This window comes from Arachis stenosperma, chromosome 9, assembly GCF_014773155.1.
Source record: "Arachis stenosperma cultivar V10309 chromosome 9, arast.V10309.gnm1.PFL2, whole genome shotgun sequence".
Lineage (NCBI taxonomy): Eukaryota > Viridiplantae > Streptophyta > Magnoliopsida > Fabales > Fabaceae > Arachis > Arachis stenosperma.
In genome coordinates this window covers 158,307,404-158,323,448 of record NC_080385.1, presented here as the reverse complement: position 1 = coordinate 158,323,448, position 16,045 = coordinate 158,307,404, and the positions used below count along the sequence as shown (strand labels likewise).

The 16,045-nt window shown below is 33.9% G+C and overlaps 3 protein-coding genes across 6 annotated transcripts; 1 reads left to right on the top strand and 2 right to left on the bottom strand.

Annotated features, from left to right (window-relative positions):
- Positions 1 to 5,794: 5,794 nt before the first annotated feature.
- LOC130950918 (uncharacterized) lies at positions 5,795 to 9,475 on the bottom strand. 3 transcript variants are annotated; one of them, XR_009073769.1, is made up of 8 exons: positions 9,161 to 9,475; positions 9,010 to 9,056; positions 8,445 to 8,613; positions 8,151 to 8,340; positions 7,580 to 7,709; positions 7,235 to 7,405; positions 6,885 to 7,147; positions 5,795 to 6,179 (listed from the first exon to the last, which is right to left on the bottom strand). XR_009073769.1 is itself a non-coding variant. In XM_057879520.1 (7 exons), the coding sequence occupies exons 1-7, from the start codon at positions 9,366 to 9,368 to the stop codon at positions 6,989 to 6,991; spliced, it is 1,074 nt and encodes a 357-aa protein (XP_057735503.1). In that variant the 5' UTR covers positions 9,369 to 9,475; the 3' UTR covers positions 6,217 to 6,988. The 3 variants fall into 3 exon arrangements, 2 of the variants coding, with proteins under 2 accessions (XP_057735503.1, XP_057735504.1); XM_057879520.1 differs by lacking the exon at positions 5,795 to 6,179 and having other exon boundaries at positions 6,217 to 7,147; XM_057879521.1 differs by lacking the exon at positions 5,795 to 6,179 and having other exon boundaries at positions 6,220 to 7,147; positions 8,454 to 8,613.
- A 715-nt stretch (positions 9,476 to 10,190) lies between these two features.
- LOC130948044 (mitochondrial pyruvate carrier 1) lies at positions 10,191 to 12,590 on the bottom strand. The gene is made up of 5 exons (XM_057876754.1): positions 12,383 to 12,590; positions 11,321 to 11,434; positions 11,131 to 11,185; positions 10,908 to 11,043; positions 10,191 to 10,562 (listed from the first exon to the last, which is right to left on the bottom strand). Exons 2-5 carry the CDS (start codon positions 11,414 to 11,416, stop codon positions 10,523 to 10,525), a joined length of 327 nt encoding a protein of 108 aa, XP_057732737.1. The 5' UTR covers positions 11,417 to 11,434; positions 12,383 to 12,590; the 3' UTR covers positions 10,191 to 10,522.
- A 1,066-nt stretch (positions 12,591 to 13,656) lies between these two features.
- On the top strand, positions 13,657 to 16,021 carry LOC130951765 (uncharacterized). 2 transcript variants are annotated; one of them, XM_057880488.1, is made up of 6 exons: positions 13,657 to 14,171; positions 14,277 to 14,325; positions 14,453 to 14,504; positions 14,857 to 15,017; positions 15,138 to 15,251; positions 15,560 to 16,021. In XM_057880488.1, the coding sequence occupies exons 1-6, from the start codon at positions 13,813 to 13,815 to the stop codon at positions 15,719 to 15,721; spliced, it is 897 nt and encodes a 298-aa protein (XP_057736471.1). In that variant the 5' UTR covers positions 13,657 to 13,812; the 3' UTR covers positions 15,722 to 16,021. The 2 variants fall into 2 exon arrangements, with proteins under 2 accessions (XP_057736471.1, XP_057736472.1); XM_057880489.1 differs by having other exon boundaries at positions 13,663 to 14,171; positions 15,563 to 16,013.
- The last annotated feature ends 24 nt before the right edge of the window (positions 16,022 to 16,045 follow it).

Genomic DNA, 16,045 nt, shown 5'->3' with positions numbered 1-16,045 from the left:
AATGCTTGGTTATCTTTCTCCGAAAAATGATCGAGAATCCTGGCTTATTTTCCTCTCATTATAACATTACCCATATTTTTCACCCAATGATGGTTATACATCCACTAAAAAAGTATGACTATATAACGTGTACAACAAAATCAGTCACTAAATCAGCCACCACGATAAAATACATGTTATAATACAAATACATATTGAAAATAAATTAAACCATATTTGTATTTATACACAAATACATTGGTGACTGATTTTAATGATTGATTTTGATGTATAAATAGTATTTTTAAAAAAATATTGGTCGTCTAATAAAATTTTATTTTATATTTTTCACTATCTAACGTCGACTCTCATTTAATGTCTTTTTCTTAAGTTAATTCTCATTTAATGTTTGGTTATTTTTTTCTAAACAATGATAAAAAATCTTAATTAAATCTCTTAATTATTTTCTAAATTTTTAAATGAAGAAATAATATATATTTAAATTTTTGTTAATTAAGTATTCTAATGATAACTAGAAAGATGAATTACTATTCTCAATTATTATGTGCTCAATTTTTTGGAGTCAATTCTTCATTCATGTTTTTATTAAATTCAAATTCCCAATAAAATTATGCAATTCATGTTTTACAAAAATACGTCTTCACACATGATTCATTATATTTTGCAAGAAATTTTTTTTTGAACAGTAAAAATTATAACAAACTTTTTTATGGTTTACATTGGACATGATGTCTTTGTTTATTTGCTCTATTGCAAAAGGAACAATTTTGGCTTTTCATTAAAAAACACTCCTTACCATAACATTATCCATACTTCGTACGATAGTTGTCAAAATCGGACCGAACTGCTTGGTCGGACAAAAAAATTGACAAACTAATCACAAAATCGGTTCAGTTGAGGTGTTCGAACGTAAAAGAAAAAGAACCTGTGAGAATTGATTCGAATCGGTCGATTTTGGCCAAAATAAGTGAACCAACGATTTTAAATAATCTGGCCAGTTCAAAATGCTTTTATTTTTGTACACCTCCCCAAATGTCGTTTTTGTTGGTAGCGTAATATATATGTTTAATAGTTTATTGTTTTTTTTTTCTGTTTATTGGTGTATATGGTTGTTTTTGTTGCTGTGCTATATTGTTGTTGTGAATTTATAACGTTATATTGTTGGATGGGGGATAGGTTCTGTGAATTTAGGATACCTCTTGCTTTTATATTGTTGTTGTTCCATATTATTTCTGACTATTTTATATTTTTGATTTACGTGAGACCGGTTCAACTAGTGACTCACTAGTTGAACCAATTAACCAATAATATGACTGGTTCGATTACCAATTCAGTTCTAACTACTATGCTTTGCACCCAATGTTGGCTATATATTGGCTAAAGACTTGTTGGTCATTATTTGTTGCTGTTTAATGTTGGCTCATTTAATGCTTGGTTATCTTTTCCCTAAAAATGATCAAGAATCCTGGCTTATTTTTCTCTCATTATAACATTACCCATATTTTTCACACAATGTTGGTTATACATCCACTAAAAAAGTATGACTATATAAAGTGTACACCAAAATCAGTCACTAAGTCAGCCACCTCTATAAAATACATGTTAGAATACAAATACACATTAAAAATAAATTAAATCACATATGTTTTTATATACAAATACATTGATAACTGATTTTAATAGCTGATTTTGATGTATAATTAGCATTTTTTTAAAATATTGGTCGTCTAATGAAATTTTAGTTTATATTTTTCACTATTTAATGTTGACTCTCATTTAATGTCTTTTTCTTATGTTTATTCTCATTTAATGTTCGTTATCTTTTTCTAAAAAATATAAAAAATCTTAATTTAATCTCTTAATTATTTTCTAAACTTTTAAATATATATTTAAAATTTTGTTAATTAAGTATTCTAATGATAAATAGAAAGATGAATTACAATTCACAATAATTTTTTGCTCAAATTTTTGAAGTCAATTCATCATTCATGTTTTCATTAAATTCAAATCCCCAACAAAATTATGCATTTAAAGTTTTACAAAAGTACGACTTCACACATGATTCATTATATTTTGCAAGAAATTTTTTGTGAACAGTAAAAATTATAACAAACTTTTTTATGGTTTACATTGGACATGATGTCTTTGTTTTTTTGCTCTGTTGTAAAAGAAACAATTTTAGCTTTTCATTAAAAAACACTCCTTTCCATAACATTATCCATACTTCGTACCATATTTGTCAGAATCGGACCGAACTCCTTGGTCGGACTAAAAAATTGACAAACCAATCACAAATTCGGTTCAGTTGAGGTGTCCAAACTTTAAAGAAAAAGAATCGGTGGGAATTGATTCGAATTGGTCGATTCTCACTTGTCGATTTTGGCCAATCAGTGAACCGACAATTTAAATAATCTGGCCTATTCAAAATGCATTTTTGTTGTACACCTACACAAATGACGTTTTTGTTGGTTTGTAATATATATGTTTAATTGTGGATCGTTGTTTTTTTTGTTTGATTATTGGTGTATATGGTTGTTTTTGTTACTGTGCTCTATTGTTGTTGTGAATTTATAATTTTATATTGTTGGATGGGGGATAGGTTCTGTGAATTTAGGATACCTGCTACTTTTATATTATTGCTGTTCCATATTATTTCTAACTATTTTATATTTTTTATTTACTTGAAATCGGTTCAACCAGTGACTCACCAATTGAACCCATTAACCAATTAACCAATAGTATGACTGGTTTGATTACCGATTCAGTTCTAACTACTATGCTTTTCACCCATTGTTGGCTATATATTGGCTAAAGATTTGTTGGTCGTCGTATAAACTTCTATTTTATATTATTTTTCACTGTTTTACATTGACTCATTTAATGCTTGGTTATCTTGTTGATCTCCTTATCACCATAGAGCACATGCAGACCATCCTCGAACTCAATAATAGTTGGGTCGTGCCAGTAGATTTGTTTGTATGTCAAGTACCTCAAACCCTTGAAAAGTTCCTCCAAGTCCTTCTTGTTTACGAAATCAATATCCATTGGAGGAAACTTCTCTACCTTCCCGTCTAAGTATTGTAGCTTACCATTAGCTCTAACAAGCTTTCTGCCATGGTTAAATACAGGGATCACAAACACAGACATCTGCAACATTTAAAAATAGTTTTACCGTAATGCACAACAATGCCACCAACATTATCATCACTAAAACCACTACATACAAATTTCATTACCCGGATTACTAACTACGTTTATCAACCCCTAGCATTATCAAACCCTAATTAAAAACAGTGTTTCTTCTTAACCACTTTATCCATTAATCATACTAATCATTTCGAACGTAAAGATCCTCACATCACACCCCGCATAAACATGCATGGAAAACAACTACATTCTTAACTAACACAATGTGAAAATCGAAAAACTGAACTAACCTTTCACTGCCGTCTCACATAGTGAACGTCTATGCCCTGCACACGTTCGTCGCAGATTCGTTTATACCAGACTTCCGTTCTAGCGTCGTGCAAAGGTTCTAGAGGGAAACAATGGTGGAAGATGAAGTGTTAGGGCTTTTTAGTGAATGAATGAAAAGAAGAGGGATATTACAGTAAATGTACTTCGAAAGTGAAGGGGAATATTAACCCAATGCAACGACGCCGTTTGAGTTGCAGGGAGGGGGTTTTAAGTCCCTGCAAGTCTGCAACAACTTCTACTTACACGTGGCACATTTAATTGACACCTCAGCCTCCACCTGACATGTCATCCAGGCAACCTATTAGCAACTGGTCACAGGGGTCGATTCGTTCACTTTTGTCGTTGGTTGAGGATCGGGTAGAGATTTCTGGATGATAAAGGTGCGATATATCCCAGTTTAAAATGTTCAGGGGCCGGAAAGGGTATTTATCCTTATTATTATTATTATTATTATTATTATTATTATTATTATTATTATTATTATACGTGTTTATGGTTGTCTTTGTTGTTGTGGTATATTATTGTTGTGAATTTATAATTTTATATTGTTGGATAGGGGATAGGTTCTTTGAATTTAGGATACCTTCTACTTTTATATTGTTGCTTTTCATATTATTTCTGACTTTTTTTTTGTGAGATCGGTTTAACCAATGACTTACCAGTTGAACCAATTAACCAATAGTCTGACTGGTTTGATTACCGATTCAGTTCTAACAACTTTGCTTTGCACCCAATGTTGGCTATATATTGGCTAAAGATTTGTTGGTCATGGTATAAACTTCTATTTTATATTATTTTTTCACTGTTTAACATTGGCTCGTTTAATGTTTGGTTATCTTTTCCTGAAAAATGATCGAGAATCCTGGCTTATTTTCCTCATGTTATTTTTCTCTAGTGTTGGTTATACATCCAATAAAAAAGTATGACTATATAATGTGTACACCAAAATTAGTCACTAAGTCAGCCACAAATATAAAATACATGTTAGAATACAAATACAGATTGAAAATAAATTAAACCACATATATATTTATACCAAAATACATTGGTCATTGATTTTAATGGCTGATTTTAATGTATAAGTAGCATTTTAAAAAAAATATTGGTCGTTTAATGAAATTTTATTTTATACTTTTCACCATTTAGCGTTGGCTTTCATTCAATGTCTTTTTCTTATGTTTATTCTCATTTAATGTTCGGTTCTCTTTTTCTGAAAAATGATAAAAAAATCTTAATTTAATCTCTTAATTAATTTCTAAACTTTGAAATAAAGAAACAAAATATATTTAAAATTTTATTAATTAAGTATTTTAACGATAATTAGAAAGATGAATTACAATTCCCAATGATTATTCACTCAATTTTTTGTAGTCAGTTCATCATTCATGATTTTATTAAATTCAAATTCCCAATAAAATTATGCATTTAAAGTTTTACAAAACTACATCTTCACACATGATTCGTTATATTTTGCAAGAAATTTGTTGTGAATAGTAAAAATTATAACAAACTTTTTTATGGTTTACGTTGGACATGATGTCTTTATTTTTTTGCTTTGTTGTAAAAGGAACAATTTTGGCTTTTCATTAAAAAACACTACTTACCATATCATTATCCATACTTTGTATCATAGTTGCCAAAATCGGATTGAACTGCTTGGTTGGCCTAAAAAACTGACAAACGAATCACAAAATCGGTTCAGTTGAGGTGTCCGAACGTAAAAGAAAAAGAACCGGTGAGAATTGATTTAAATCGCTCGATTTTAGCCAAAATCGATGAACCGACAATTTTAAATAATCTGGTCAGTTCAAAATGCTTCATATTTTTTTTCCGTACACCTCCCGAATGACTTTTTTGTTGTTGTAGTGTAATATATATGCTTAATAGTGGATCATTTTTTTTCTGATTACTGGTGTATATGGTTGTTTTTGTTGCTGTGCTATATTCTTGTTGTGAATTTATAATTTTATATTGTTGGATAGGGAATAGGTTCTGTGAATTTAGAATACCTGTTGCTTTTATATTGTTGTTGTTCCATATTATTTCTGACTATTTTATATTTTTTATTTACGTGAAATCTATTCAACCAGTTACTCACCAATTGAACCAATTAACCATTAATATGATTGGTCATTCCTAACTACTATGCTTTGCACCCAATGTTGGCTATATATTGGTCAGTCCTAACACACAAGCAAATTCAACTTAAAACAAACACAAACTAGATTCAATCATCCACAAAAATACACGCATGTAAATTTTAAATCCAAAAAATTCATCAATATGGCTTAAATGACACCAGAAATACTACAATTAACTTACATGAACTAATTACATCAAATCCAATTCAATGAGACCAAATGTACCTTATTTAAATCCAGAATGCACCGAAGTTACTTAATTATGACGACACACAAACAAACTCAATTCAAAACAAGCACAAACCAAATGCACCTTATCTAAATCCAGAATACACCAAAATTACTTAATGATGATGATACACAAACAAACTCAATTCACAACAAGCACACAAACAAGATTCAATCAATCACAAAAACACATGCATGTAAATTTTAAATCTAGCTAATATATTCTGCATAACTCAAAACATCTCCTCCTCATTCTTCTTCATCATTATCTTCTTCTTTTCTTGTTCATCTTCTTCTTGTTTTACCTTCTCATGCTTCTTCTGGTTTTACTCTCTTAACAAGAATAAAAACAAGAAAGAATCAAACAAAAAAGAAGAAACACATAATGCTGCAAAATCACTTGGAAGAGGAAGAGGAAAAGAAAAAAAAACGCAGCGACAACAGTAGCAATAAAAAAACGACGATGAGGAGGAAACACGCAAAGGAGGAGGAGGAGCGCGGGAACGCTCTATGTAGTTGGAGCGTGTATTCACGCTTTCACTAATGAAACTAATTTTTGTTGAGTTTGGACCAACTTGGTTAGACTTGGTAGTTGGAGCGTGTAGCATAACTGTAACAATTAACTTATGGATTATGACAATCAAACAAAGTAATAAACTTATATATACTGCATCACATCCTTATTACCACATTAATTGTCAAATTTATGGACCTCAGCTTGTAAGAAATAAGCTTCCTAACATGGTTTAATTACACCTGGACTACTAAATTGACTATACATCATGCATATCCGAAAATTCTATATCAAATGCAGACTATTTTTGGTTTCATCAATATACCATAAGATATTGAAATTGGTGAAGTACAACATATAAACCCACTCATGTATCACAAGACCATAGGGTTCCATTGTGTTTCAGTTTTGTTCACAAAACACATTCAATTGACATAATAGCCACATTATAAATAGGTGCAAAATTGACAGCAGGTTCTACTTGTTAACAGAGCCAGAATAATTTGTTAGGCTATTGCTCATACCTTCAGCCGAGTTTGAGAGGGGCTACTTTTAGTTGTATCAAAGAGTCATAAGGGATACGCCATGTATTCCAGCATAAGCCATCTGAAAGAATCACCGGCACTTCTCATTCAGCCATAGACCCTTCCTTTGTATTTGAATTCAAGGCCCTGACGCAGAGCCGAGGCTTCGTACTAACAAGGTTCCTAGGGAGGACAGAGACAGCAACCACAATCGACCCGTTTGGCACTCCGGAAATGGGGAGCACTTCGACAAGAACACACAGCTGCAACAATAGAGTCAATACCCAGAGTATGCACAAATGTGAGTAGCACAAGCTAGACTATTTTTGGGGGGCATACAACATGTTTACCTCTGGAATCCTGAGGTCAACTACTGAATCTCCCACCACGCAATTGACTGCAGAAGCCACTATGCCAAAGCACTTATTGCGGTCTAGCAAACTGAATGCATTGGAATCCTTTGATTTTTCTTTCACATACTTCGTCTCTTCAATTCCTCTTCGGTTGTACCCAACAGCAAACTACAGAATAAAATACAATACTGCTAAACATGGACTTTGATTGTCTAAAACTTATATCGTATGAGATTGGTTTAAGATTTTAATTCATCTACAAATATCAAGACTTGTTGATGAGTACAGGACTTATCATGAGGTGAGGCTCATTTGCATCAGAAAGGTAATATTGTATTGCACCTTTACAGGTCGTTCAAGTATGTTCTGTTTATCATCCACAAACTTTTTAACTAGCATTGATACTACTTCTTGCAGCTCTTTTTCATTTAAACCACAGGTAGCCTGGATTGGGAAAACGCGATGGCACCAGCTGCAGAGAAAACATGCTCACCCATTAGTGCCAGAAAAGATGTGAACTGAAATCACTCGCTAGAAGACTTTTCTAGTCTCCGTTCGCAAACCTAATATGCCCACTCAACAAAATTAGAAGCAAGATACGCAATTCCACATTTTTATCAATCATTTCAAAAGCTTAAAGTTACTGCATCAATGGTTGTTAGGGCTTGAAGGCTAAACAAATGTATCAGTGGAAGGGCAACCAATTATCAAACTTGTTTAACCACTTAGGATAAAAAAGTCAATCAGTGTTTTCTTGAACAAAAATCTTGGCTCAGCTTTTCTTCAAGAAATACGTCTTCATTTTCTTCCATGGCCAGGAGGGAATGGCATAAATCCACACCACCATTTACTTCCTAGAACCATGAACACGACATTTTGAACTAACACTAAAAGCATAAGCAAATTTACTTACGCTGGCGATTTCACACTCCCAGATTCATAAGCTTGAATGATATTTGACACAATATCAACAGTGTCGGGCAATGCGTCCTCTGGAAATGTAAAGAGAAGCAAACCACTCCTTGTAAGCTTAACCAGGGAAAGACCAGGAACTCCTTCAGCATCTGTCTCTGCTCTATTACCGCTCCCGCTTAAAAGCTTACCTGCCACCATTGAGGCCATGAATTTTCAGCTCAACAAACCAAAAACACTACCTCCTTCTCCCTCCCGAAACTGGAAGACAAAAAGAAAAGGTCCAACTATATACACTCAATACCGTCTCCAGAGTTAGAAGTGGCAGAGGCTGTTTCCTTTTCCTTGTTGTCCAAACACTCCTCAGCATCATCTTCTGTGCATACCCTTCTTTTCTTAGAAGCGTTATCATCTTCAAGGTCGTTCAAACTGTTATAAGAACCCTTGCTGAAGGGCCTGGCAAACTGTATGAAAAGTTAGAAGGTCTTGTTTGTGCATTAATATACTCCAATCTCTCTAATGAATGAATTCTATAGAGAATCATTATTTGCTAACCAATCATGCTACGTTTGCATAAAAAATCAGTCACCAATCCGCCACTGCGTATAAAAATCTGTATTTGACATCTCAATTTTTTTTTATTATACTACTCAAAAAAAGTTCGATTATTCTACTATGGCTGATTATTCCAGTAGCTAATTATTTAGTTAGAAAAAATATGTGAATCAACGTGTATAAATTTACACAAATAACGACTCTTTTTGTGTGCATGTAGCATTTTCTTTTGTTAATTAATAGCATTTAACATTGAAACATGAGAATAATAACGGTTAAGAGAAGAGGGTAAAGAAAGGGGGAACCTTGTGGAGTATAGAGATTGCTTCCTTGGTAGCGCTTTTCTCCCGTTCTGTAAAACATGATTCCAAATTGGTATATATATATATATAGAAAAGAGAGCTAACTGAACAGTGGGAAAATGGAGAAAGAAGAGAAGAGAAGGAAGTAACTGACTGATAGTACAAGTGATAAGAAAGCCCGAATGGGAGCCATGAAGGAGAGTGGAGGGGGCGTTGTAGTCGAACCGGGGAAGCTTGATCACCGCCGAGTGCTGCTCCCATGGAGACATCTCTTTCTTCTCTTTCGGTGTTTCTCTTTCGTCTTCTCTTTCTTCGTGTTCATTCCTTCCAGTCATTGTGGCTGTTCCGCCATCCTCCGCCATTCTCTGCGTTTGTTGTACTCACCGTCCGCCGCTACCTTCCTCGTCTTAAATGACACACCGTCGCGTCCAAAAGGAAAACTGAACCCTTTCTTTTTTAACTTCCAAAAATTACTTTATTTCTAATTTCGTGCGTTTTAACTTTTATGACTAGATGTATTTGTTTGCGGCTTATCTTCAAAGGCTCCATTTCTTCCTAATTAAATTCTTAAATAAATCTTAATTTTTTTGTAACTTTTTTTTTATAATTCAGTATTTTTCTTTAAATTTTTTTCCGGACCAAATTAGTATTACTTCCGTGATTTCTCAAGAATTAAATATCAAAACTGAATAATTTGGAAAAAATGATTGTTTAACATACTATAAATTAGTTGAATTTTCCATCCATTTTATTTACTATTTCTTGTATAATTTGAAGAGATTATTCAATTATGTGGAAATCAAACCCCCCACCCCCAAAAAGCCCTAAATTAAAATGTGCAAATTATCCAAATTTAATTTCTGAATAAAGATTATTAATGCTGCTGCTCAGAAGTAAGAAGTTATTCAAATATTTAATCAACGAAAAATTATAATTGTTAAAAATAACTTTTAGAAAGTTGGCTAGAATTTGTTAGGAAACTAGAAACTCCCCATGCCAATCAATTTCATAATTCAACACTCTCCTACCTATAAAAAAAAGGATTTTCATCCTTTTGAGGTCTGCTTTTGACAGAGGCAGAACTGTAAGAGGTTGTTCTTGAAAGAGGGAAAAAATGCTTTAGCTGAGAACGGAAATCTATTCAAACAAAGGGATTAATAGCAACTTGAAGAAAGAATTGGACATATGAACGTTCATTCACATAAATATGAAAGTCCAAATCATATAGTCGAGTTTTCACCTCCCAGTCTTGGAAGTGAATTTCAGCTATGGACAAATCCTTCGAAGTTAAAATGCTTCTGGGGGAGATACATACAAAACCCACCCATATATGCCTTTAACTAATTGACTAATTGTTTAGACCTTCCATTCAAACCCTCCCCAGATCAAACAAACTTGGATAATCTCAACCTCTCAGTTTCCACGAGCATTTCTTACAATCAATTATTCATAAATACGCAAATTCAAATGGAAAAATCTCTTCAAGTTGCTACATTCAGAACGTGCTAGCATTGAGTCACTGTGGTGAAGCTTCTTCCTTCTTATCCGAGAGATAACTATAAAAGAAATGAAGAGATGCAAAGGTTATTACATTAATTGGTAGTTAGAATAATGTCCAATATAATGCATATATAGATCAATTATTGCCAATTGATACTTCCTGTTTCTGGAAATGGCATGTTATTTTAAGAAACATATACCACCCTTGGTGATTAATTCAAAATAAAGGTAGAAAGAAGGTAACAGTGACTCCCAGCTAATGAGACTAAATGTGTATTCATGTCGAAGTATCTTAAAATTAGAAGAGAAACGATATAATATACCACAGTTATCCTCACATGGAGTAACGAGAATAAAAATTGGGTAAGATCAAAGTTTTGCTGGTTTGGTCAGCCACTTACCCCTGTCCCTTTGCCCAACGGGAGAGCTGATAGAGTTGTACGGTCTCATTTGATGCATGGCATGCAAGAAGTAGATAGTTACGCGGCTGTACCATCCATGCAAATCTCATGAATAATGCAGAGTAGACACACATTGCTGCAGTATCAAAAGAAGATGTGTCAATAAGACAAACAAAATAATAATAAGAAAATAATATCTTATAGAACTTGGGATTTTACAAACCTGCTGTCATGTTGCCAGAGATCATTTCTGGAGGTTTATTCATGTCAGCCAACCCCTACAAGTCAGAGTTTGGTGTATTAGTGTAGGAGAAGGCAATATTGTGAATGATCAATAACCATTTAAGTAAACGAATGCGGCGGACTCTTTCCATTATGAAGGTAATATCATATTATCATAGCATGATACTCACAGCAGCAACAAATCCCCAGTTTGCAACAGGTCCCCAAAAGTGAGCTGTTTTAGGGCCGACTGGACTGTTCAAAAATGCTTTGAAGGAGGAAGCCATTTGATACAAGTACTACTTCTGATTGCCATTAAAACATGTCAGGTAACCTCATAAGAGAAACAACATCATGTAAATACATATATTAAGTTAAAATCCGAATAGTTACACCATAGCACCAAAAGCAAAATGGTTACACCACAGAATGTTTTATCCATTGCAAAAAAAAAATAACAATAAAATAAAATCCTACAGCATCTTACAGCTCTAATTGCACAAAATATTCTAGATCACTCTACAACCACTCATTTATTCTCATTCACCTTTGTTTATTCTCTTAAATGTTTGTGATAATAAATCAAATCAATTTTGCAGAAGAATCAACCTTCCTCCATGGTGTATACAGGAATTTCTCCTATTGCACTCACAGATGCAAAAATAAATCACTGCCCAGCAAAATAACCCTCTCAATTTTTTTTTGAATTGAGGGAGTAAAATGTGAATTTTAACCTTTCAATGTTTTCTCTTGGTCCTGCCTATAAAATATATGTGATGAGAGATCACACTTTATCCCTTCAAGTGAGAAAAAAAATTGAGGATCCAATCCGTCTCAGGTCTTAAAAGTGTAATCTAGTTAAGCCATTGGAATTTATTAAATGATTATTAGAAACAACTTAAGCAAGCACTCTGTCCATCATAGTCTAACTTCCAAGAATAATTGAGCCAAATGCTAATCTCATCAGAGATCTAATCAAATAGAGCACCCTAAAGAGACAAATTTGATTACAAAGAATATTTACTTTATGCAAGGGCCATTGCTCATATAATCAGCAAATACACATCACATAACAGTTTGTGGATTCAAGTAATTAGTAAGCAATGAAGAAAATTCCTTAAAACAAGTAGCGTAATTCATTTGAACTATATAGCTAATCAATTAGGGTGAACACGACAGAAGAGAAGGAAAGCAGTTATACGAGGCGCGCGCATAGAAGAAACCTAAAACAGAGAGAGAGAGAGAGAGAGTACCGTGGCTTATACGGCGGGAGAGAGGGTACCGGCGGGGTTGAATCTGAGATGAGAGGAAAGCAGTGTACCAAAGACCAGACCAAGCATCCGGGAACTTGGGGCCTTACCTACTCTTTATAGCTTCTGACTACTTGGAGAACATTAGAACACTTATGGACCCTCAAACGACACCGTTTTTGTATTCATCCACCAGTTCTCACGTTAGAAGGGAAAATAAAATGCGGAATTAGTTGATACATGTTTAAAATTTAAATATTGAGAAAGTACAGGAACAACGCTCTTTCTGACTAACATAAATAATAGATTAAAAAATTAAAGTTAATTTTAATTTTAAAAATTAAAATTAAAATTAATTAATTTTAATTATAATTTTAAATTTGTTTTTTTAAATCACTATCGGTCTCTCGTAATCCTATGCCACCATCATCGCTACATCATGATTACGGTATCTCGTAGCTGCGGTCTCGTTATTTGTTTTTTATCAACTAAATCGCATGTTTATTTTATTATGTTTGCGGATTATTCTTTTCATTTTAAAATAGATATTTATTTGGATATACCATTGATATTTTACTTAATTTGCTTGATTTTGTATACACATATGCGGATGATTCTTTTCACTAAAATGTGAATGTTTATTTAAGTCATACTATTTGGGTGAATATAGCAAAATAGTATGCGATGGAAGTGACAAAGCAACAACATGGAAGCAAAGGTAGAGGTGCACTCGTTGGAATAGCGGGAGAACAAGGCTTCTAGCTCAGCAATGGTGCGACGTTACAGAAAGAAAAAGAAGGCGCACAGCGACAATATCACTTGCAGGGAGAACAGGAACAGTGTGACGTATGAAAAAAGGTGTAGCCGCAGTGTCAGTTGCAAGGAGCATAAGGATGGTGCGACGCATGGGAGAAGAAGGTGCAGCAGCGTGACGCGTTGCTTCTTCAAACGGTGATGGCAGTGAGGTGTGTTAATGATGGTGCTATTATAGTAAAAGAAGATAAATGTGGTAGGAGAGAGATTAGAATTGTAGTGAATAAATAGAGTAGAATATTTTTTTTAGTGGGACTTGAAATGCAATCCATTGTTCCAATTATTTGCACCCACATTGTCTACCTAACTGTCTTAGCAAAATTCTTAAATATTTTATTTTAAAAATAAATTTAATTTTGATGCATTATAAAGAGATTATGTCATTTGAATTATAATTCATTGGCGTATTTCAATTTAATTGTTTGCGTATACTTTCAAGAAATAAATCAGTCCAATTCAGTTGTTTATGTTCTTGTATTCCTTCTAATCTTGCTAATATTAGTGGTATATATCCTCCAAAATATATTTGTTAGATAAACCATTCTTTTATTGTTCAACAGAACACTTTCCTAAAAGAGGAAGAGGCATAGGCGCATTGCATTTCAGTTTCTGATACAGAAATGAATCAACAGCTATTACGGCCTCTAAGGTCATTGCCATGGTTGCACCACCACCACCCAAGAACTGCTGCTACTGCCACCCTTCTTCCACTTCAACATCATCATCTTCTCTCCTCAAAACAACCACCCACGAAATCATCATCATCCTCTCATATTGCTTCAGCTCAGCGAAACCTCAATACCCGTTCGCGGGGTCTTCTACGAACCAATGTTCCGCTACCATCGCCATCCACCACCGCAGACTTCGATTCCGAACTAAAGAAGAGCCGCAACCAATTGAAGCGCGAAGCAAAGCGTGCTGTGCAGTGGGCCATGGATTTGGCTTCCTTGTCTCCTCCCCAAATTAAACGCATCCTTGGGTCCGTTTTCTCGTTTTCGCTTCTACTCATTTATCTTCTTTTTTTGTTCAAAGTTGCAATCTTTGGTGAAAAAAGAAGAAAAAACATTGTCTGATTTGTTTGCAGAGTGGCTTCTTTGGACCAAGTTGTGTTCGAAGCTCTCATGTTGGTTAAGGTGCTCTTTCATTATTTTTCATTCAAGTAATCATGACACTGATGCAATGCTGATGACTTGTTTATCTGATAATGTGGTCATTTTGGATGAATTTGTTGAAGATAAGGTGTTTGTTGTTTTGCCACAGAGACTAGGACCCGATGTTCGCGAAGGAAAGCGGAGGCAGTTCAATTATATTGGTAATTGCTTTATCAACACTTTGATCTTTTTCTTCTTTTAAAAGAAATTAAACTATGTTTTGGATGGTATATTTAGTGTCACATTATCATCGTAAATAAGAATTTGTTTGCAACTAGTAGTCATTCAAAACATGATTGAGCATCACAGCATCGTATTCAAGTTGCATATATCAAATGTGTGTTTCATACTTTACAATTTATTTTGCGTTGGTTGGTATATGTATTCCTTGGCTTCTTGTGCTAACTGACTGATCATGTGTTATTGTCTTTCAATTTAGTTGTGTTAAGTTGATGAGATGTTACATACATTCTGCAGTGCAGATTCATGTTCTTCATGCATAAATTGTCTCAGGAAAATTGCTAAGGGACGTGGAACCTGATTTAATGGATCGATTAATTAAAGCAACAAAAGATTCTGATCAGAAGGAGCTACAGGTTTTAACTGGATTAGGGGCCGATGATCTTGAGGATGATGATGACTTGATAGAAATTGAATCGGAGGAGGATGAAAAGGTATCATACGATCATTACATCTCATGCCAAACTAGACATAATTAATTGGAAAAATCTTTATGATATACTTTTCATTGGTTCTATTGATAGTGTACAACTTTTTCTTGCACATTTGATCAGGAATCTAATTCGTATGATAATCAAGTAACAAAGTGGTTTGATGGTTTGATCGATAAGGACATTCAAATCACCAATGAAGTTTATTCAGTTCAGGGAGTTGAGTTTGATCGGCAGGTAATATTTTGATCCATGCTTCAAAGCAACAAAAGTTCCCTACCCAGCTACAGGCTAAGATCACTTGTTTACCTGGTAGCTCTGTTCACTGCTACGTTCCTATCTCCAGTTTTACTTTAGCTTCGAACTCATAACTATTAGGCTCTCTTAATACATAAAGTCAAACTCATTCATAAGGATTATTATTTATAATTGGTCTAGAATAGGTCAAGTAGGCGTCACTAATGCTTGCTTGTGCCTTCACAATATATTGGCACAGAGGATTTTTGTTTCTATTGATGTTAATAAGTTAACGTCTCTAACTTTAGCAGGAGTTGCGAAAGCTTGTACGTAGAGTGCATTCTACTCAGGAAATGAAGGCTGCAGATGATGAAGAGGAGAAAAAGAAAGAGATGGCATCAACTCGGGCTAAGAATGCGTTGACTCGATTCCTTCGTGGTCTTGCAAGGAGTCTTACTAATGATTATTGAATATTATTTGAGAGATTAATTTGATACCGACAAAATGGCTGAAATGTATGGAAAGTAATATACCCTGTCCTGGGTGGGCAACATGCTAAGGAAACGTCTATTCTTTCTCATTTGAATTAAACGTAAATTAGTTATTTGCAACTAGACCATGAAGTGGTGAATATTTGATTTCTGATGTACAATCATTAATTTAGAGAAATTGTACGATAAGAGATGAATACGAATAACTTCAGCAGAAAAAATACTGACAGAAACATTATCAATTTATCATCTGCAGTTCACCTGTTGAAATTCTTGTATATCGGTTAACTGGTCTTTTCTTGA

Coding starts and splice junctions, on each gene's coding strand:
- LOC130951765 (XM_057880488.1), top strand. CDS start 13,813: ATGAATCAACAGCTATTACGGCCTCTAAGGTCATTGCCATGGTTGCAC. Junction 14,172..14,276: donor CAAATTAAACGCATCCTTGG/GTCCGTTTTCTC, acceptor ATTTGTTTGCAG/AGTGGCTTCTTTGGACCAAG. Junction 14,326..14,452: donor AAGCTCTCATGTTGGTTAAG/GTGCTCTTTCAT, acceptor GTTTTGCCACAG/AGACTAGGACCCGATGTTCG.
- LOC130948044 (XM_057876754.1), bottom strand. CDS start 11,416: ATGGCTTCCTCCTTCAAAGCATTTTTGAACAGTCCAGTCGGCCCTAAA. Junction 11,186..11,320: donor ACTGGGGATTTGTTGCTGCT/GTGAGTATCATG, acceptor TCTGACTTGTAG/GGGTTGGCTGACATGAATAA. Junction 11,044..11,130: donor CTCTGGCAACATGACAGCAG/GTTTGTAAAATC, acceptor TTGATACTGCAG/CAATGTGTGTCTACTCTGCA.
- LOC130950918 (XM_057879520.1), bottom strand. CDS start 9,368: ATGGCGGAGGATGGCGGAACAGCCACAATGACTGGAAGGAATGAACAC. Junction 8,614..9,009: donor CAATCTCTATACTCCACAAG/GTTCCCCCTTTC, acceptor CTTTTCATACAG/TTTGCCAGGCCCTTCAGCAA. Junction 7,710..8,150: donor GGGAGTGTGAAATCGCCAGC/GTAAGTAAATTT, acceptor TTTTCTCTGCAG/CTGGTGCCATCGCGTTTTCC.